The sequence below is a fragment of the Lutzomyia longipalpis genome, chromosome 1 (assembly GCF_024334085.1).
Source record: "Lutzomyia longipalpis isolate SR_M1_2022 chromosome 1, ASM2433408v1".
Classification (NCBI taxonomy): Eukaryota; Metazoa; Arthropoda; class Insecta; order Diptera; family Psychodidae; genus Lutzomyia; species Lutzomyia longipalpis.
This window is the reverse complement of record NC_074707.1, coordinates 20,396,062-20,416,736: the sequence shown is the minus strand read 5'-3', so window position 1 is coordinate 20,416,736 and position 20,675 is coordinate 20,396,062. Positions and strand designations below refer to the sequence as shown.

At 34.6% G+C, this 20,675-nt stretch overlaps 6 protein-coding genes across 7 annotated transcripts; 2 read left to right on the top strand and 4 right to left on the bottom strand.

Annotated features, from left to right (window-relative positions):
* Positions 1–1,152: 1,152 nt before the first annotated feature.
* Positions 1,153–5,641, bottom strand: LOC129796774 (ras GTPase-activating protein 1). 2 transcript variants are annotated; one of them, XM_055838851.1, is made up of 5 exons: positions 5,399–5,641; positions 5,019–5,182; positions 3,478–4,927; positions 2,343–3,403; positions 1,153–2,267 (listed from the first exon to the last, which is right to left on the bottom strand). In XM_055838851.1, the coding sequence occupies exons 2-5, from the start codon at positions 5,167–5,169 to the stop codon at positions 2,116–2,118; spliced, it is 2,814 nt and encodes a 937-aa protein (XP_055694826.1). In that variant the 5' UTR covers positions 5,170–5,182; positions 5,399–5,641; the 3' UTR covers positions 1,153–2,115. The 2 variants fall into 2 exon arrangements, with proteins under 2 accessions (XP_055694826.1, XP_055694825.1); XM_055838850.1 differs by having other exon boundaries at positions 5,321–5,625.
* A 322-nt stretch (positions 5,642–5,963) lies between these two features.
* LOC129788192 (EF-hand domain-containing family member C2) lies at positions 5,964–8,004 on the bottom strand. Its single transcript, XM_055824254.1, has 3 exons — positions 7,951–8,004; positions 6,878–7,894; positions 5,964–6,803 (listed from the first exon to the last, which is right to left on the bottom strand). Exons 1-3 carry the CDS (start codon positions 8,002–8,004, stop codon positions 5,964–5,966), a joined length of 1,911 nt encoding a protein of 636 aa, XP_055680229.1.
* A 183-nt stretch (positions 8,005–8,187) lies between these two features.
* On the bottom strand, positions 8,188–10,279 carry LOC129796789 (cilium assembly protein DZIP1L). The gene is made up of 2 exons (XM_055838871.1): positions 10,025–10,279; positions 8,188–9,964 (listed from the first exon to the last, which is right to left on the bottom strand). The coding sequence occupies exons 1-2, from the start codon at positions 10,131–10,133 to the stop codon at positions 8,241–8,243; spliced, it is 1,833 nt and encodes a 610-aa protein (XP_055694846.1). The 5' UTR covers positions 10,134–10,279; the 3' UTR covers positions 8,188–8,240.
* Positions 10,280–10,372: 93 nt separating this feature from the next.
* LOC129796831 (opsin-1-like) lies at positions 10,373–11,960 on the bottom strand. Its single transcript, XM_055838946.1, has 2 exons — positions 11,680–11,960; positions 10,373–11,521 (listed from the first exon to the last, which is right to left on the bottom strand). The coding sequence occupies exons 1-2, from the start codon at positions 11,797–11,799 to the stop codon at positions 10,502–10,504; spliced, it is 1,140 nt and encodes a 379-aa protein (XP_055694921.1). The 5' UTR covers positions 11,800–11,960; the 3' UTR covers positions 10,373–10,501.
* A 1,061-nt stretch (positions 11,961–13,021) lies between these two features.
* LOC129796826 (signal peptide peptidase-like 3) lies at positions 13,022–18,007 on the top strand. The gene is made up of 7 exons (XM_055838929.1): positions 13,022–13,616; positions 14,666–15,093; positions 15,173–15,295; positions 15,364–15,555; positions 15,714–16,167; positions 16,240–16,360; positions 16,438–18,007. Exons 2-7 carry the CDS (start codon positions 14,859–14,861, stop codon positions 16,504–16,506), a joined length of 1,194 nt encoding a protein of 397 aa, XP_055694904.1. The 5' UTR covers positions 13,022–13,616; positions 14,666–14,858; the 3' UTR covers positions 16,507–18,007.
* Positions 18,008–18,461: 454 nt separating this feature from the next.
* LOC129796881 (uncharacterized) lies at positions 18,462–20,576 on the top strand. The gene is made up of 4 exons (XM_055839008.1): positions 18,462–18,638; positions 18,707–18,868; positions 18,945–19,070; positions 20,136–20,576. Exons 1-4 carry the CDS (start codon positions 18,575–18,577, stop codon positions 20,360–20,362), a joined length of 579 nt encoding a protein of 192 aa, XP_055694983.1. The 5' UTR covers positions 18,462–18,574; the 3' UTR covers positions 20,363–20,576.
* The last annotated feature ends 99 nt before the right edge of the window (positions 20,577–20,675 follow it).

Genomic DNA, 20,675 nt, shown 5'->3' with positions numbered 1-20,675 from the left:
GGCTCAAACTTGGGATAAGCACGAATTAGGGTCCCTACATTCCAAAAAACGTATGCGCCAAAAATCTTTCCGGCCGTCCGTCCGTCCGGCCGGCCGGAACCTTTTGCTAAATTACAAGAGAACGGTAATAGATAGAGACTTGCGGTCAACGGCAAAGTTCATATATCGGGTGGAAGACATCCGATTATGAAGTCAGATCCGACCCCCGCCATTTTGAATAACCACCACATTTTATTTTCGTTATATCTCAGTCACTATTATAGCTAGAGGTCTGAAATTTTGATATGTTGCAGGGGCCATCAAGACCTTTCCAACGATACCTCATTTTCGAAAATCGGCCAAGCCGTTTAGCCAATATGGCCGCCACAATTTTTTATCGAAAATTGGCCATAACTTGAGAACGGCTTGACCGATTTTGATCAACTCGGGCTCAAATGAAAGATATTAATGAGCCCTACAACTGCTCGGAACATTGCAAGTTCAAAAAATGACCACAAGTGGCGCTAAAATCGAAAACAAAATTTTCGATGAGTTTTCGATGAATATCTCGAGCACCGCTTTTTAGAATTGCTTCAAATTTTGATATGTTATAGCTGGCTATAATATCTTTCATCGTGCCAAAAATGAAGAAAATCTATGTAGCCGTTCCGGAGATATCGCGTTTTAAAGTTAACATGTCATATCTTGAGTTGCATAAGACCAACGCCCCGCGTAGCGGGGCGTTTTATATATACATATATAAAAGTAAAGTAAAATATATATAAATGCATAGATATACACATTATATATACATATAAATTTATTCACCTTTAGAACCTGAAGAAGTACTTTAAAAAAATTCGAAAATAATTAGCAATTGAGTCAGAAACACATAATAAATTTGTTAGAGAACAATATTTTATTACATTTCCAATATAAAGTTAATTCGTACACAAAATATGGGAGATAGGCATATAGGAATGAGTCTCGATCGAAAATCGCTACATGGGATGTATTATTCGCAATTAATATGGGGTTAAAGTGATCAAATTTTATAATATAATTACTTTTTATAAATACATATTTTTGTTGAAGATTATTAGTTATATTTCTTAGGAAATAGAGATTGATGACTTATTTTTGAAAAGACAAAAAAAGTATAAAACTTAAAAAGTTTTACAAGATTAATTCTATTTTATATAATAGTTTGTGTATTATAGTGTAATGCTAACACGAGTGATTACAAATGGAATCTAATTGACACTATTGTTACATTATTTTTCATTTTTTTTTTTTACTTTTTCTTGTCATACTTGCTGCTGTATGAAAATATTATATGCTTATAGTGAGCTTTCTTCAACTCAAGAGCTTATTTTGTACCCTCTATTCGTGAAAGAAAAATAAATCAAACTAATTGAGCATTTTTGGTTGCTAATTTCAACCATTTTCTGCATTGCTAGGCCATTTTTTTAATAATTTTTTTGTGGTATACAATCCTTTGGTATAAAATATAAAAGCACAAAGCAAATAAAAAAAAGCTTTAAGGTATCCGATTCCTAACAAACCATAAAGCATACGCCATGTCCTAAAAATTCTTTAATGAAAATTTATAAAAGAAATATTATAATGACTTTATATTAAAATTTATGACTTTTTTTTTAGTTTGTTTTTAATATATAATAATTATTTTATATAGCCTATGCATAGGGTAGTCAAATGGGATCCTTCTCAGCCTGACTACCAACCTTTATTTATTATAATAATAATCCTTATCTCTTATACTTGCGTGTTATTATTTTGAGTACAATCGCCTTTTTCCTACCTTTCTATTTAATTTTCTTTTTAATGCATAAAGAATTTATTTTATTAATTAAAATTTAAAAGCACTGGAGTGTATATAATTTCTACAGCTGATTGTTAATATTTTTTGTTTTAAAAACTATGAGAATTAATTTGAAAAATAAAAAAATGTGAATATTATCATGCTAAATTTCCTGTCGATTAATTACATTATTTTTCAATGTTTTTTTTTTACATTTTTCTTTTAATTTATCCGTTAGTTGAGAGTAGTAAAAGATAATTCGGTGAAATATACTGATTTTCGTCTTTTTTGCAAAATATTTTTGTGTGAAGTAATTAACTTATCATTTCTCTATATTTTAATTTATGTTTCGTCAACATATCCGTTACGGTGACCAATTTCTTAATTGAATTGTTCGTTTTGGACAATGCCTGAAGATCTTGCAGATGAGATACACAAATATGATGGAGTGTGGCTAGTTCACGTCCTGAAATACCAAAAAATAAATTATTAAGAATAATTCTTTTTAATAATTAAAAATTCTAAAAATTTGATAACAAACCGGCGTCTGAGTACATGTGGTTTGAGTAGCTGGTTTCGGGGATATATCCAGGAGGTAAATTTGGATCAGAGATCGATGAGAGTTGATCCAAGAAGACAATCATGCGCTCCTTATTCTTCAAAATGAATGGATTAACAACCTCCATGTAGGGTTCCTTGCCACCAAATTCAATGAGATTAGCCAGATTTTGTAGGCATTTGGCAATCATAACTAGTGAACGTGTTGCCGTCTGTGGCGGAGCTTCGCTGACTAAGCCAAATTGACGGGGATTCAGTAGAGCCGGGCACAGGAGACGTAGAAAAATAAATCCCGATACAACACGCGTTCGTACCAATCGCTCAGACGGCCATTTGCTCACCACGGCTTTTTGGAGGCAATTGCAAATGTAGCGGACATTCCGGGGGCATGCTTCGGGGGATGTGAAGATAGATTGGGTGACCTGATCGAGGATTTGTAGGAGAAACTCCGCATTGTTGCATGCGTCATCATTAACGTCCATTTTTGTTGGATTTAATTCGGCTGATTGCTTGCTTTCGAGTATCTTTGTGATGATGTCCGATACGGCAGCTTGTAGAAAGCCAAAGCATTCTGCACGCATATATAGATCCATGAGGGTGGTAGCTAGGGATGCACCACGGAAGAGGGTTGTAGTTTCATTTTCTCGTGCAATTTCCGTTTGGCACAGTACTTTTATCAATTCAGTCTCGCGCTTCTCATGCCGGAACACACGAAGGAGTGATGTGGCCAAAGGCACGCGGTCATTGTGGCAAAGCTCTGCGAGAGCTTTCACGGAAGATAGTTCTGGTTCCAGCAGTAGCTGCTGCAGTGGACTATACTCCTCACATGGCATTATCAAGTCATCCAAGTAGCGCATACGCAGTCTAAGTGAACCCCATTCACCCATTGGGGTCATACCAATTAGCTGGTACCAGTCTTCGGTTTCTTGGCCATTTTTGAGGCTTAACAAGTCCACGACTACTTCTGCCATTTCGGAGTCTTTACCCCTCTTCCCGCGACTAAGGACTGTAATTGTTAGAGTTGCTATGTCTGGAGGAACATCACTGTGATTGGAAGAAAGATTGTTAATAATTTTTTCCTCTTATTCAGATTCCACTTGAAACTTAAGGGTACTTACTCTAGAATGAATTCCTCCTCCCACACAGGATCTGGAGCAACTTTAACGCGTGTCTTGCCAATTTTAACTTGTTGATTGAGCGTTATGCTACAGTAGGGATGGGGTACTAATTTAAATGGTAATCTATGCGCTTCGAGAATTTGCAAATTGAGACATCGCAACTCCCGCAGACGCGGTACTTTTGATTGAGCCTTACTTAACTGCGACACACATTGTGTTTTGAGTGCATTAATCCACTCAACATAGCTCTCGGGGGTGTTGGCACATAGAAATGATACAGTAGCGAGGCATGGTAGGGCTCTTTCGACAATTTGAAAGCACAATGGGCGTTCCCAGAGTGATTCATGCACTTGATACAAATAAGCACAGGACATATCGATGAGTCCCTTCGGTTTAGTCTTCTTTGGATTGTCGTAGAAGCATAAATGCGTTTCGGTGCCCTCAACGAGGAGAGCAAAGTAGAGTTGCTTCCATTTGGCATTCTTGTCGGATTTCTTCATTAAGTACCCATGATGCTTGATACCCTTTATCTTCTTCTGCCCAATTTGATCACGACACTCCCTCAGGGTAGCATAGATTTTCTCAGCAGCAGCCGACATGCTTGGTGGAGCATTAAATTCGGGCTGAGCACCATTCACAACGGGATGATTGAGTGTATGTCCTTCGACTATTTGCTCCTTCCTGTATCTATTAATAACCGCATCCAAACATTCAAAATTCCGTCCTCCCATTAAGTACCGCACGCCTTTCTTCTCAATACGAAATCGCTGAATTTGGTTGTTTATGTGAAAGAAGAGTGAGTAATCCCCGGGAGAGTTGTCACTAGGGCGCACAAGAAAGCTCCCTGGTCCAGCTTTCACCAGCATATCCACAGCTTCGTTCTTTGTGCAATTTGGGTGGAACCACGGGAAGACGGTATTGGGATCAATGCCCGGATCTAGGTCCTCTACCAGTTCCCTGAAAATCATTCCCTGTTCCCCGGTACGATGCGCCGTAACCCACAACCATCCATCACCCATATCATTGTGAACAAAGAATATATCACCCTTCTGGAAAGTAAGTTCATCCGTATCCGGCATCTTGGTATACGGTAGTATTGCCACAATGCGCTTCTTGTCATTTACGGGCTCTGGCGGGGGAACAGGTATCACGAGACGTTCCCTCTTTAGTAAATCACTGCAGGATGTGTAGTACCCAACGAGGTCACTTAGAGAAAAGAATTGTCTGCCACCAATGTAAAAATCCCCACAAACTGCCGTGATGCGGAAATGATTGATTCCCGTGCGTCCCAAGTAGCTCAGGACGTACGAACCGGGCTTACGGTCACTCTCACGCACCAAGTAGCTGCCCAAAATTGAAGCAGATCTCAGGCGTTGTTCAGCACTATATCTATCCAAGCGTCCATGGTACCATTCACTCTCAGGTGGAGCAATAAGGGCTGGACGATCCCCTATGTAAGAAAAATATTTTTTTATGGTCAACATAACTTAATCTAATAAATTAGGAACAAATGTATGTATGTCATATATATAATGTCATACCATTGGCTAGCATTGGTGCATCGAATTCATCTTGCTCGAGTTCTTGAGCCAAGTCACCCATTTCCATGCCACCACCATCCTCAGATCCCGTCGATGGGGAGCCCAATTTATCTTTGTGGGTACTCATTAGACCCCTTAGTAGTTCGGCCATTAAATTTGTCACTCTACATTGTACAAAAGATAGGGCAAGAATATACCAAAAATTCACAAATACATCCAATACATATACCTATACTATATAATCACTTCAATAACTTATTTACTAACTAAAGAAAGCTTTCTCCGTGTGATTAATTACAGACCTTTCATACAAAATAAGATGAAAAATATCTCTCAACAAGAAATGTTCTTTTTAGTGAATTTTTTAACCTACTGAATACCTTATCTATATATAAATTTGGATTTCCACTTTATCAAAAAAAAATTTAGTCATTCAATACTCTCAATAATAGTCACAGGAGATATTTGTATTGAATATATATTCGGTATATTCACAGAAAACACATATTTTTCACACAACTTTCTTTATCAGTACTTCCATATTCTGAATTGGACTCTGCGTATATTTTCAATCACACCATATCCTGCTGCTGAATATGACACAAAAACTGTCTTTTACTCTTGAACTTGTCGTTGCTACACTGTTAGAAATAAATTACATCTCGCTTTTGTACGTTTCGTATTGAAAATTGTGTAATAAAATACTTTATTTTATGAAAAAGGTATAAAAATTCATTAACTTAATTTCAAAATAATTTCCAGGAAGTTTGCTATTTATTTCCGGTGATAGTCAGTGCAAGAAAAATTCTGTTTCACTGGTTTCACTCCAAATCTTCTTCAAATTCTTTAGCGTTCTTATCAATCTTAGAATTCTCTCAAATTGGTGAGTTTTTCTTTAAATTTCCTTTATTTTATTATTAGTTAGTTAGTTATTTTAGTTTTGTTTTAATCCGTCTCTTGTCTTAAATTGTGCTCCAAATCAATGTAAGAAATAAATTTATTCCAATCAACAATACTACCTTTATCCTTAATAGATGATTCTGTTGAATTATTATCAAAATATCTGCAAATTGTTAGAATTTCATGTGGATTTATATTTTGTTTAAGCAAATTAACAAGCATCTCCTGCATTAATTCAAAACTAGCCGTTAAACCTCCATGATTATTATTCATTGCTAGTCTCGGAATGTAGGGTGCAATGAAAGATTTATAGTGAGGTCGCATAGCATCCCTTATCTTTGTCATTATGGTGTCTACATTAGCATACGGGAAAACATTTTGATTTTTCTCCATATAATCAAAGACATGACAATCCGCAGAAAGAATCTCAAAGATGTGGTATGATAGTTGAATTTTTGCCCCAATATAGAAATGTTGGGGTGTAAAAATTTTAGGGCGTACGGAAGCCATGAGATTTTGATTGGGAAGAAAAAATTGCATACGATGCAAAAATTGTCCACCAGTAAAGCCGGAATTTCTCACTGGTGTCTCATACACGGAAATTGTATCATCTGCTAAATGGTACGTTATAATGAATGTTCTCTCGCCATTTTCTTTTACTCTAGATATCAATTTTGCCCCAAAGCGCAACATTTCATTTTTACTCTGAAGGAATTTCTTCGTATTCTCAATTGATGGTTTCAATTCTAAATTTTTGCAATTCTTCTCGGAATCCTCATACGAGCCCCATCCATTGAAAGGGGGTAAATCATTTTCGGGTTGTTTTGCTGCTATCATACTTTGATCCAGGGGTTTATGGACTGTGACGAATTCTTCAATTCCATACTGAAATTTTTAAAAATTAATCATTAGGAAAGTTTGGAAGTCTTAAAGAATTAAAAGAAAATATCAAATCTCACCTTTTCTTTGTAGAAATTCTTTGTGAATGTATCACAATCACTCAGAACAACGTTACGCCCAAAAACGGATAATGTTTTTCCAATTTGTAAATCTTTCTCAGTGATAAAATCTTTTGAATTGTCCATAGATGCCTTAGAGTCGGGTATTAAACGCCCACCTGTGAGTCCTGCCCCAAAGACATTCAACACCGTGAATGATGATTGAAAATCCAAATCTGTAAAAGATTCCAATTTTTTCGGCAACTTCATGCGTTTGAGGAAAGTCGTTGTTTCTTCACGCCCATTACTTGGGGGTAGCATCTCAATTATTTCCACTGTACCATCAGCGAGGTAATAGAGAAGAATGAGATCTCGCACATAGCCAAAATCCGATTGAGAATCATCCCAAAATGCCATAAATCTCAAAACTTTTCCATCATTCTTGAGAAATTGAGCGAGCTTATTTGATTTAACACCAAATCGACGAATATGTACGTTTGATTGCCGTTTACGAGTAGCCATAGCAGGATCTGTTGGTACCTGTTGGGCTGGTGGGACATTAATACCGAGTTGCTTAAGAAAATTCCTCGTAAATTCATCGCAATCCGTAATGTGGTAAACCCGGTTGAAAATCAGCAAAGGTTTCCCCACATTGAGGTCTAAAACCGATAAAAATTTCCGTATATGCAAATCTCCTGCCGGCACCTTTTGGCGCTTTACAATACATCCCTGTGGTATGCCAGAGTCCACCTGTTTCGGCTCAACAACCTGTACTGTACCGTCGTCAAGGAAAAAGGATATTTTCATATTACGAATCTGATAGGCAGACACATCATCATCAACCACTTCTCGAAAATATCCTTCAAAGCACAGAACTTGCTTATCGTACTGCAACCAAGCTGGGGCTAAATTTCTTGCCATTTCCGTTGGATACAGTTCAATCATTTCCACGGAATCTTGTCTACGGCGATCCGACAAAATAGGGATTCCCCTGTAGTGGGTCCATATTTGAGCTTTCTGAAAATTCTCCTTTGCTACCTACAATTTAAAAAGCTTTTAATGAAATTTTAAAGAGAAAAAACCTTTCGACTTACTTCACGGAAAGTACTTCCAGGGAGAAGAGGTAGTTTTGTGAATCTTCTTGCCATCTATTTTGGGAAATTTATTTACTCACAATCTCTGAAATCTCTATGGTATTAGGGCAGAAAAACAAATACGTTGCTATATTCAACGATTTCTTCTATTACCGTTATTATTTTATTGCAAGACAAATATAAGAAATTACGTAAGTATTAATTAAGGGGCAATAGGGGCTAAATTCAACCTAAATTCAAAAACTTTAATATTCGGAAGATTTATTAAAGACAAAATAGATTTTTTACTGCTACTCATTATCAGTATCAGTTGATATTTGATACATATTTTTCCTAGATTCTAAATACTTATCATAGAAAGAAATTTCATCATTTTCTTCATTTTTATCGCAATCAAAATTAACTTTCTTATTTTTCGTCAATTTTTTATCGCGACTTTCTTGACTACTTCCATCCGTCTTATCAAATATTCTACCACTACTGTTAGTATCATCAAAGAGACCTACATCGTAGTTCAATTTATTTAAATTGTAATATTTTTGCAATATTTTATTTGATAATTCTTCATCGTGAGTAGTGTAATCCTTTGTGAAATTTTGCATATCAAAATTTAATGAATGCAAAATATTTTCACGTGTTGTTTGAAAATTACAAAATTTTCGGATTTTTTCTTTTCTCTTGTGATCAATTTTTAATTTAATTTTTTCAAAATCTTCCGTTTTAATGCAAGATTGGTTTGGTTTAAGCCCAACGTCGTGCATTTTGGAATTTATTATTTCTAAAACTTCATTTCTTGTTCGTTTTATATTTCTTGAAATATTTTCTTTTGAGGGTTTTCTAATTAAGACTTTATCACTAACGGGGTTAGAAATTACTAATTCTTCCTTTGGGAATTCCTCAATTTTTGTTTTAGAAGCTTTAGATGAATGGATTTTATTTAAATTTACTTGAATGGAAAAATTCCTAGTTTCTGGTTTTTTCCGAAGTTCTTCAATGAGTAACAATTGATCTTTGTTCTTCTTATCCAATTTACTTAGAATGAAGCTCATCTTCTCATAACTGTCTTTGTAATTTATTTCCAGATCTTTGTATTTCTTTTCCCATTCATTACTTAAAGGTTGTTCTCTAAGTTCATTTGTCTGCTTTTCGGGTCTTGCATTTTCAGCAGGAATTGAGTATAAATCCAATTTAGTTTTATTGAGAACAATTCGTCTTTTTTGGGACATAAAATTGAAAGCTTCCTGAAAGGAGCTTTTAATTTCTTCCGTTTCTTTTTCATATCGCTTCTTTTCTGACTCTTTCCATTCATCTAAAGCACTTATTTGAGCTTTCAATAAATCAGCCAGCTGGTATTGTGAATCAAGGAGCATTTGACGATGTGATTGAATTTCAATTGTTTCGTCCTTTTCCTTTTCCTCCTCGAAATTCGTCTGCATTCCGAAGGAGTGATAAATGGTTTTTTGAGAATTATTGCTGCGATATTCTGCCAAATCATTTTCAGCATGATTCAATTTTTCCTTCAATTGCTTAATTTCCAATTCTAATTTTATATTACTCAGCAGATGGTTATCATTTTCCACATTTTCCGAGAAGTCTGCGTGTTTCCTCTGAACATGATTATTAAGTAGTTCGGAGGTAACAAAATTCTTTGTACATTTCCTGCAAGGATAGACTTCGCCTCGTTTCTCAAAATGCATCTCATTCCTTTGTACTTTTTTGTGCATTCGCAGCAATTCTTCATTTTGCCTCCTGTACGTTTTTAGCATATTTTGCTTTTCCTTCTCTAAGCCGTAAACATTTCTTCTCAAGGACGAAACTGCCTTATCGAGGAAATCTTTGCAGAATGATAAATACTGAAGTCCAAGTTGGGCAAGACAGAAGTACTTCGATATGCCCGAATCGAGTACGGAAGTATTGAGAATTGTCCCCAATGGAGCTTCAGAGAGATGAGGAATAGCTGCTTCCAGTCGTTCAAAATCATTTTCTCGAATTAACTTTTCAACATCGTAAGTTCCTGCGGAAGAAGAAGCACAATAAGGTATCATTCTAAGGTTAAAGAAGGATTAATTTTTACCTATAAATCTCCAATCGATTATTCCACTCTCAGCTCCACTTAAATTTAAACCATACTCCCGTGCAATTTGTGGGAAATTGTAATTCCACCTGTGAGGTGTGTTGGACATTTTTTTTTCTATCAATGCGAATGACTTTTAACTGTAAGAACGTTGTTGATTTAGAATCTTTCGTTGCTATGGATTTGTTGTTATAACTTGTTTCTATGGCAATTTTTTGAAAATGTTAGAGAAAATTTTCTTCAATATTTTCCATGTTTCTTTTCTTTTTCTTCTGAATGAAAATTGAATTTAAAGACCAATTCCAAGGAAACAACTATATATAGAAAAGTGGAGGAAAATGGACAGAATTAAAATGCTGCATGAAGAATTTTATTTAACATAAATAGAAAATATATAGCAATCTCATCGTCAATCGTGTAAGTGGTCCCTATTTATAGTATCAACAGTAGCGCAAGAGCCAGGTGAAGATCCTCTGTTTATGCTGCTGGCTTTTCCTCTGACACAGCAGTAGCTCCTGATGCAACGGAAGCTGTATCATCAGCTGGGTCATTGCAGGCAAGAGATGGGAACTTCTTGTAGAGAGCAGCTCTATATTTTGGATGGCTAATCCCGTAGACAATTGGGTTGTACACAGCATTTGCCTTGGCAAAGAGTGATCCCCAGATTGTTGCAAGTGGACTAATGGTGGCCATTTCGAAGATTCCAGTGTAGTTAATTATCAAATATGGAGTCCAAGCACAGAACCAAAGAGTAATTGTCATAAGAGCAACTTTGGCAAGTTTGCATTCGGCACTTGTGTTAGCTGCTTCCGATGAGCGCAGGGATGCAACATTCATCTTCTTTGCCTGTTCTCGCATATTTTTCTCATGAGCTGCCACAGCTTGTACAATGAAGAAGTATGAGTAGATAATCAGGAGAAGTGGGCTGTAGTACACGAAGATGGAGTAAACGAGAATGTAGGAGCGGCTCTTCCAATCCTTGGAGAGGTAGTCTGTGCCACAGGCAGTCATATTGCCTTCGGGCACATAGCGATTCCATCCAAACATTGGTGCGAGTGTCCATCCAAGGGCAAACACCCAGATTCCCATTATGCGCAGGAGAGCCCCATTGTTAGTCATGGGTTTAGCACTTAAGCCCTTCACGATAACATTGTACCGATCAAAGGCAATCATAGTCATAGTCCAGATCGAGGCACATCCAAAGAGTGATCCCAGCATAGCGTAAATTTCACACATCAATGGTCCGTAGGTCCATGTTTCGTGGTAGCAATTAATCACCATTGGAGGTGCCATTGTAAACATCATAAAGAAATCCGAAAAGGCCAAGTTTACTACAAGGAGATTTGAGGGAGTTCGGAGTGGCTTGGTTGTTGTGAAGATATAAATGACAACGCCATTGCCAATGCACGATACAAGTCCTAAAACTCCAATTGTGAATCCCAAAATTGCATGCCATAGTGGGTTCATCGGAGGGAATTGGTACCAATGTGCGTCAACCTGATTGAAAAAATTTAATTATTTTTGAAGGATTTTTATGAAGAACTTTAAATTTCGCATTAAATATTTCTGATTTCCATCGCGTCCTTTAGAACACTGTTAGATAATTTTCTAGCGAACACAGTTGGTAGAAATCCTATATGTAGCCTAGAACTTACCATGGATAACATTTCCGGTGGTACTCTATCAACCACTGTAACATTTCCAAATCCAGCACCACCACCACCAGATCCATACGCGGTGTATGCACTAAAATGTGGTTCAGCAAAGGCTGCCATCTTCACGTTTTTTTTAATTAATTATTTTATTAAAATAAAAAGTCCTGAAGAAAATCGTCGTTTTTACCACACGAACTACTTCAGTACTTTTTTTTTTTGTGAAAGAATGGTAAACTACCGAGACTATTCAACCAAGGTAACTCAATTGAATTCACCCAACTTCCTCATTTATATACTCCTCAGTTGGAAAATATGTAAGGATTTGTTTAATTGAATTAAATTTCTCATGGTACGTAAGTCCATTGAGAAGAAAATGAAATTGGAAATTCTAAATGCATCATGCAAGGGAAAAAGAGAAAGGAAGTTTCCCTGAAAGAAAAGACAGCACCAACGTGCAGGCGTCTTAAGCTTTTTAGAGAAGAGGGAGAAAATAATTGGATTAAAATGTTTATAATCAGTAAGAAAAGCATTCCAAGTTTTCCGAAGCACATGTACATAGCAACCAAAACGTCTTCTTTGAATAGAGGATGATTTTCTACGCAATAATCAATTGATTATTATTAGTTTTCTTATTACAAACTTTTTTTTTTTTAATGTTTATTTGTCCATAAAAATTTGCCAAGGATAATCCTTTAATCTTTGAATAAAAGCTTTTTTTTTTTGAGAAGTTCAAGTTCATGGGATCAAGCTTAAAGAATTCTGTATGTCGTAAAAAGTTGTTTATTTTTTCTTTCATTGAATTTGTTAAACCAAAAGTTTTTTTTATTGATTTCAAAGCAAAATTACAACAATTCATAATTCTTTTTCGTTTTATTTAATTAGAAATAAATTATTTTTATTTGGAGATTTTATGAATAAAAATTATAATAATTTTAGAAATCTATATAATTGCGTAGAAATATTTTCGTGAGGGAACATGGAGAAATTTTGCCTTTTTTACCTAGATATTTAGCATTTTAATATTATTAGATTTTTAAAAGAAAAAAAAACTTTAACTATTTTGTAAAATTAGGCTTGCGCCGAAAAATATCTGGGGCTCTTTCGGCTGTTTTAATTTCAAATTTTCTCCGCATCTGATACAGTTTTTCGGCTTTTCCTCATTCGTTTGACGCAGCTTCGCTTCCTGAGACAGGAAAATTCTATTTTTCCAGGAGATATAATTTTTTTTTTGAAGAATTGTATCAAAAAATTGCAGTTATGTTTATGTTATGTATACTATGGTCAGTAAATATGCTGCCAGCATAGCTGTAGTGTGGAATGTATGCATAGAGAGAAGAATGGTGAATTTGGTATGGAACATGGAGGGATGACAACAAAAAATGGCAGGTGGTGTCAAATTGTTGGAGCACAAACTGCAACCTTTGTTAATTTCCTAAATGTTGCTGGTTAAATAAAACTGTGAGAATGCGTAGTTTCAAGTGCAAATGTCGTAAAGAATACGCCATTCTTGTGCAATTTGGGGGAGTGTATTTGGAAGAGACGGAGAGGTGGTTTTCATGAAAAAGTTTTTTTTCCATAGACTTTCACCGTGGTGTACAGTTTTCCCCTATTTTGGGTGTATTTGGGAAGAAAGCTCAAATCTCTCTCTTTCGCTCAATAAAGAGATATACCTAAATATGGCGGTTGTTGAATACTTTGCATAGAGCGCATAGAGGAATAATGTTTGAAGCTTTCAGACTGTGAAATCTCTTCTTGACAAAAAAAAAAGAAAACTCACTAAATAGATTTTAAAAAATAAAAATAAATCTGCAAAAGTATTAAAAATTGTGATTTATCTCATTTGCAATTCATATTAAAAACAATGTGCATACGAAAGCATAAAAGAGACTACAGAAACCATCGATTTTCATCATCTCTATCTATTGCAAAAGTATTGTGTAAGTTGTGCTTTTATTTAATTTATCTATTGTTCATCATTTCGTGTAAATTGCAAAGGGAAAAGTCTCTTCAAAACTCGGTTGTCTTTATTTAATCTTAAGTTACAGTGTTGAAGCATAACTGAGATGGTTTTGAAGAAGAAAATTTGTGATGATTTGTACATAAATTGGAAACCAAATTGTGTGACTTATATGTATTCTTGTATGGAGAGTCAAACTTCTTCAAGTCAGCGGAGCATAAATAAATTCTGCTAAATCTTTCACCGTAGAAAGTGTTAATCACCTGAAGTGGCTGTCCGTTCATTTATTACACAAATTTCTGTTGTTTTAAAACCATTTTAAGGGTCACGTACCATAGTGTACTACTTAAATGTGCAACTGATGGTAGATTATATTATTATTTTGATAACAAACAATTCCCCCAAAAGGATTCATTGATGTGAAGAAATTAATTTATAATCAGGAAAAAAGATTTATTTCAAAGATTTTCCTTAAATTATGGTTTCTGTTGACGTAAAGTAAAATATTCAGAAGCATAGAATTGCCTTTTTTATGCTGCCACATACATATCTCATAGGGTTAGATGAGTTCAAGAAACTTGTAATGAGATATGACAGCAGAAATTGGTATCAATGGTTTACTTACACGCTTTTTACTTCGCTTGATTATCTCTGAAAGACACACCATAGAATAACAATTTAGCAATAATCTTATCTCGTTAATTTATTTTATTACTAGTTAGATATTGAATACATTTCCTCATTATAATTTTATTTATTTTTGATACTTAATTTATAGATAATCACTGTGTGTATACCTATAATTTACACAAGAATGGCACATAGGCTGCACCCAGATGTTGCAAATAAATGATCGTGTCTCTTCGGCTTCTTTCGTCGTTTGATCGGCCAATCACAGAATGGACACAAGATCATGATATTTGGGTGTAGCCTAGGTGCATTCTTCCTCTGAACAGAGTAAAGAAGCGTTAAAATTCATGATTAAAATTATTTCAAACTTACAAAATCTTTTTTTCTCTCTCAATTCAGCATTGACACCTGCTAACTAGGAGGTGTACCTGTATCCACGTAAACACGAGAATTGGATCACAGATAGAAGTTAAAAAAATAAAAGCAAAAACAACTGCATACAGGACGGCTACGGATACGTAAATTACGTGAAACTCCGCAGCCGTCTTACCTCGAGTAAAGTTGAAAGTTCGAGGGGACGACGCGGGGCGTCATGTCGCAAGTAGCGGGTGGTTCTGGTACAGCAGATTTCCGTGAATACCAGTGGGCATATTCCATAATGGATTCATCACGGGTATCAACATGTTTGATTTCTATGCTACTCATTGTCTACGGTAGCTTCCGGAGTCTCAACATGGAGCAGGAGGCGCGTGAGCGTCAAGAAAAGAAACGTCAAAGTGAGAGTCTGAATAATTTGCTAACTGGAGAACCAGTTCAACAAGAGACAAGTAAGTTGGCCATTTTCGTAATCTTATTTAAAATTCACTTTGCAAAAAACTTATTTTATTTTTTTTTTCTTCGTTTCAGATAAATTTGCAACATTGGACACAATGCATGCTCTCTGTTTACCCTTGGGCGCTTCAATATCACTATTAGTGATGTTTTTCTTCTTTGATTCCATGCAAATGCTCTTTGCTGTCTGCACAGCAAGTAATGAAGCTGAAAAATAGTTTTTTTTTTAAAGTAATTGGATGTTAATTTATTTTTGTATTTTGCAGTAATTGCAACAGTTGCATTGGCCTTCCTTCTACTGCCAATGTGTCAATATATTATACGCCCATGTTCAGATGGCAATCGAATATCATTCGGGATCTGTGGACGTTTTACGGCAGCTGAACTTTTTAGTTTTTCCCTAGCAGTATCAATAGTTTGTATTTGGGTGCTAACTGGCCATTGGCTTCTTATGGATGGTGAGTGTTCTCTTTGAATTTTTGATTTGCCGGCTTTTTCTTAGAACGTCAGAATGAGTGTGTCAATTAACACGCATTTTGACGCTTTTAAAAGAAACCGGAAGCTCCTACAAAACTTCTTACAATGGAGACTCACTAAAAAGAAAATTTTCTTCCAGCGATGGGCATGGGACTTTGTGTTGCATTTATTGCATTTGTTCGTCTACCGAGTCTCAAAGTATCAACACTCCTACTTACTGGCTTGTTAATTTACGATGTGTTCTGGGTGTTCTTCTCATCCTACATCTTCAGCACAAATGTTATGGTTAAGGTGGCCACTAGGCCGGCTGAAAATCCAGTTGGTATTGTTGCGAGAAAATTAAACTTGGGCGGTATTGTTAAGGAGCCGCCCAAGTTGAATTTGCCAGGAAAATTAGTTTTTCCAAGTATTCACAATAATGGACATTTCTCAATGTTGGGACTTGGAGATATTGTAATGCCAGGATTGCTATTATGCTTTGTGCTGCGATACGATGCGTATAAGAAATCACAAAGTACCTCTGCTGAGACTGGAGTACCACCGCCAAAAGGTGTCGGTTCAAAACTTACGTATTTTCATTGTTCCTTGTTAGGGTGAGTTTTCTTTTGCAAAAAGTTTTCCTTTAAAAATTAATTTTTAAAATTATTTTTCTTTTTTTTTTGTAGATATTTTCTTGGTCTTCTAACAGCCACTGTTAGCTCAGAAGTTTTCAAAGCTGCTCAACCGGCACTCCTGTATTTAGTCCCCTTCACACTCTTGCCTCTGTTGACCATGGCATATCTCAAGGTGAGTTACCTCTATAGCAAAAATTAATAAAATAAAACCACAAAATTAAATTAATTAAAAACTATTCCACAAAAAAGGGCGATCTAAGACGAATGTGGAGTGAACCATTCATAACGCAACAATCGTCAAAGCAGCTGGAAGTCTGAGGAATAGCATTCATAACGAAACAAAAACCTTATTAATTAGATCAAGAAAAAAATCACTATAAAATAGAGATACACCTATATATTTAATACAGTACCATTCATCTTATTTTACTGTATGTTTTTTTTTTCGTTTAACATTAATTGCTGCAGCAGAAACAAAATTTAAGTCCACGACATTGATAATAACAAGAACAAACCGCCCAAGATAATAATTTTCTTCTTCAAATTTCTTTTCTTGAAAAAAATAATTTCTCGTGACTTTTTTTCAAAAGAGGTTTTTGCAATAAATTTTGCAAACTGTCCAAAAGTAAATCCTAACGTACATATTTGCGAGAGAAAGAGTTTATTTGTTTTCCATTAGTGGTCACAGTCAGAGATAAGAGAGCACCAAGAATAGGCTGCAAAATTATTTAAGAGAAAATGTTCATTTACTTTTTAGACAAAAAAAATATTAGTCTCTTAATCAATTTAATTCCATTTATTTAAAAAATATCCATTAATTTTGGCACAATAAAAACGTTGAGCACGTTAAAAAATTTCTATTGATACAATTTTTTTTTCTAATGATCTCTTCAAAATTTAATAATTGATTTAAAAAGAAAAAAATCGTTTGATTCTGAGCTCTGTCAATTAAAGGAAATATTCATTCATTTTACTAATTTCTTCCTTTTTTCAAACTTCTTCTTCACTAACCATTTTTTCCACCAACACAGTTACATAGATTCAATATTTTTACAATGAATAAAAAATTAAAAAAAAAACAGTCTGAAGATTTAAAAAATAAAACATTTCAGTTTTTCTCATAAAGTAACTAAAAAATAATTAAAATAAGGTTAACACATTTTATTTTGAAAATTCTTAGTTTACTTTTCATTCTAGAATGATGTGAGGCCCCACCATTTAGAATGATTCTTCATGAAATGCACAGAAACATTTTTAGAAATTGTAAAATGAGATTTTGTCATTTTTTCATTACATACATACATAAATCATTATATTGTGTACTTTGGTGTGAAAAAAAGAAATCGTTTTTCTCGTATAGGGTAAAACATATTTAAAAGAAATAGTTAAAAGTCTAGAACAAATAAAAATAAAAGATTTAATAAAGAAAAAATGTAAAAAAAAAGAACAAACAACCGGTGATATATTTAGTAGAAAAAAAATCAGACAAATGAAAATTTAATCATGGGGCGCAACTGGTGATTGAACGTGAACGTAATATATAAATACTAATAAACTGTAAATGTTGCTTTTATACGATTATTATGTATGTATGGATAAAAAAACAGCAAAAATACCAACAAAAAATTTAAAGAATTTCTCTCCGTAGTACATGTGAAGCTTAATTATTGGAAAAAACGTTTAAATTTAAAAGAAAAAAAAGAGGAAAGAAAAACAATTATATTCATCCAATTTTAGATTTAAAAGAATTGAGAAATTATAAATCATGATCGTAATATGTATGTGTAAACATAGTGATAAGTAAATGATTTTAAGAGTATGGTCACAACATTCTTTTATGACTCCATCATTGACCCATTTTATTTACTCTAAAAAAACATTTTACTCGGAAAATTTTAATTTTTTTTATCTACTTTACCCAGAAACTTGACTTAAGGGTTTATCAGACTACAGGTCCGAATGTTTGAAACTTTCCAAGCTTTTTATGAGTACAAGAGAGGCAACATGTTGTGTTCTTCTCACTTTTCTCATGAAAAATATTCAGCATCAAGTGCTTAGAGCTTTAGTGCGATAAGGGCGTTACAATATTAGATTTCTCTTTCTAATCTTTTTATCAAATAAGCTTTGAGAGCAATTGAATTCCGGAAACATTTCATTGATCATTTTTTTTCTAATTGGAAATTCGAAGAAGTCGCTAAAAGACTCTTTGTCTCAATTATCACTTTGATAAGATAAGATAAAATTCTTGATACCGTGTTATTTTTTTTTGTTTCATTGTGGGCAGTATTTGTAAAACCTTCTTCATGAATACAATAGTAGCTTAATTTTATTTACAGAAAAAAGCCTTTTTTTCCAACGTGTTGTTTTTGCTAAAAATTAGGAGATAATGTTAAAAATTGTGATAATTATAGCTGTAGGAATTGCTCAAATCTCATTTTTTGTCAGCTCTCGTGAGTAATTTTAAAAATAGTGAAGAAGTGTTAAGTTCAATATCTAAGATTTCTTGGAATTCTTTTAGAGACTGATGCGAATCTTGAGGTCAATAATCAAAGGTATTGCTTCCGATTCACATGGCCAGGTCCGCAATTTGATGCAGATGGCCCTATAATGAATGCAACTTGCACAGATCTACTAAATGGCGTCTCAGGAATTCCTTGTCATCACCCTCTAGCTGTTACAAGTAAAATTTATTTTTCTTTTCCGTTAAAAAAATTTTTTTAACACAAATTTGTGATTTATTTTTTGATTTGCAACAGACAATAGCAATGTTCCAGATACTCGAGCTATATGGGAAGAGCATAAAAATGATCCAACGCGAATTGCATGCAGATTGACACGTGGAGACGTTTGTGTGAAATATACTTATTATTTCAATCAAGCAGGTTAGTGAAGGAAATTTCTCTGAAGTACCTACTGTGGGTTGATTGAAAGAGATATCTTGAGACATATTGCTTCATTATGTTAGTCTGATAATTGAGAATTGAGATATTCACCAAAAGCCTTCATTTTTTTATACGATTGTTGATCAGGGATGTTCATAAAAATCAATTTATGATAGTGATTTTGAAAGATTTTTTTAAAATTCTTTAGGAGGCAAAAATTCAGATTTTTATGCATAATTCTAACATTTGATGTTTATTTTCTTACACAGTTAAAGATTCTTTTTATACGTTTGATTTTGCGCCACTTTTTTACGTTTATTTTAATATTCAACGTTTTTTGTCTAATCATTGACGTTATTTTTCTAGAATTTTACGTATTTTCTGAGAGTTTGTTGGCTTATAACGTTAGAAGTAACAATACCATGACATTTGAAGTTAAGTTTTCAACGGTTATAATGTTTCTTTTCTGACCTTTCTATTCTAACGTTCAAATTTTAATTTTACTGACAATCTCTTAACGTTATTAGAAGATTAATTAGTTAGATTTGTTAACGAAAAATCAAAACCGCCATATCCTGGAACGATTTTCCAGTTTCTCATTATTTATAAATGTAATTTTGAATTCTCCACATTCTCAGTAATAATATATTTTTTAGTTTATCATCTTCATAAAATTATGTGAAAAAATCCTTCATCAAAATGACAATTAAAAAAAAAACTTTAAGAACGACAAAGAGCAGGAAACCTCGTAACTATATAGGAAAAAGGACGAACGAATGCAAAAGAGCACGTCAAGTTAATTTCTTGGAATTTATGATGACCTGTCCTAAGAAAAGAAAACTTGCGAAAAGTTGATTCAGAATTTAGATTTTCATTTTTTATCTCATGAATTATTAAGCATATTACATGGTTCTTAGAAGTGACCACAGTTTTGCTATCAAGATATCATCTTGGAAGATAAACGCCTGTGCTCATGACATATTTTAATATTATTCCCCATTCCTCGCACAGAGAGTAAATTTTTCATTTTTCTTTCTTCTCTCACCTCTGTCGTTCAACTTCCAGTACAGAACATTTCATATTTCTGCACGAAGGTGAACATTGAGGATGTCGGAGCTGCTACATCCGGATGCTACACAGAACTTCGCAACGGGAGGGAGATTGAAGTTTGTATATGCGAGAGTAGACCAGGTCAACCGCCCTGCAATGATGCGACTAAAAAGATCCCCCACGCCGTGGGACTTTTTGTCGCAGGATTTGTCATCGTCCTGCAACAGTGGGCGCCTATATGATTTATGAACTCTTATACGTTAGCACCATCTACCCCCCTCTCTATGCTCAACTTCTTCTCCACCGTCGTTTTTTTTCTCTCACCATCACCATCACCATTCCCACCTGCCTTGTCGTCCCTTTTAGCACATGCACAAGAGAAACCCAATATTTATTGCATGATAATCTACCACGGCGCCAAAGGTAGATGGGAATAAATCTTGATTTTATACCGCATTTCTGTGGTTTCTCTCACTCTCTCTCTCTCCCATCCTCCCTCCCACCCTGGCAGTACGAGTATCCTGGAGGCGTTTGTTCAACGGATATGACTCAAGA

Bases quoted from the DNA above. Each gene is read 5' to 3' on its own strand.
- LOC129796881 (XM_055839008.1), top strand. From the start codon at position 18,575: ATGTTAAAAATTGTGATAATTATAGCTGTAGGAATTGCTCAAATCTCA. The intron at 18,639-18,706 runs GTGAGTAATTTT...GAATTCTTTTAG, and splicing joins CTCATTTTTTGTCAGCTCTC to AGACTGATGCGAATCTTGAG. The intron at 19,071-20,135 runs GTTAGTGAAGGA...TTCAACTTCCAG, and splicing joins TTATTATTTCAATCAAGCAG to TACAGAACATTTCATATTTC.
- LOC129796826 (XM_055838929.1), top strand. From the start codon at position 14,859: ATGTCGCAAGTAGCGGGTGGTTCTGGTACAGCAGATTTCCGTGAATAC. The intron at 15,556-15,713 runs GTGAGTGTTCTC...ATTTTCTTCCAG, and splicing joins CCATTGGCTTCTTATGGATG to CGATGGGCATGGGACTTTGT. The intron at 16,361-16,437 runs GTGAGTTACCTC...TCCACAAAAAAG, and splicing joins TGACCATGGCATATCTCAAG to GGCGATCTAAGACGAATGTG.
- LOC129796789 (XM_055838871.1), bottom strand. From the start codon at position 10,133: ATGTCCAACACACCTCACAGGTGGAATTACAATTTCCCACAAATTGCA. The intron at 9,965-10,024 runs GTAAAAATTAAT...CTTCTTCCGCAG, and splicing joins AATCGATTGGAGATTTATAG to GAACTTACGATGTTGAAAAG.
- LOC129796831 (XM_055838946.1), bottom strand. From the start codon at position 11,799: ATGGCAGCCTTTGCTGAACCACATTTTAGTGCATACACCGCGTATGGA. The intron at 11,522-11,679 runs GTAAGTTCTAGG...TTTTTCAATCAG, and splicing joins CACCGGAAATGTTATCCATG to GTTGACGCACATTGGTACCA.
- LOC129796774 (XM_055838851.1), bottom strand. From the start codon at position 5,169: ATGGCCGAACTACTAAGGGGTCTAATGAGTACCCACAAAGATAAATTG. The intron at 4,928-5,018 runs GTATGACATTAT...TTTCTTACATAG, and splicing joins TGCACCAATGCTAGCCAATG to GGGATCGTCCAGCCCTTATT. The intron at 3,404-3,477 runs GTAAGTACCCTT...TTCCAATCACAG, and splicing joins GAGGAGGAATTCATTCTAGA to TGATGTTCCTCCAGACATAG.
- LOC129788192 (XM_055824254.1), bottom strand. From the start codon at position 8,004: ATGGCAAGAAGATTCACAAAACTACCTCTTCTCCCTGGAAGTACTTTC. The intron at 7,895-7,950 runs GTAAGTCGAAAG...TTTAAATTGTAG, and splicing joins CTGGAAGTACTTTCCGTGAA to GTAGCAAAGGAGAATTTTCA. The intron at 6,804-6,877 runs GTGAGATTTGAT...TAAAAATTTCAG, and splicing joins AGAATTTCTACAAAGAAAAG to TATGGAATTGAAGAATTCGT.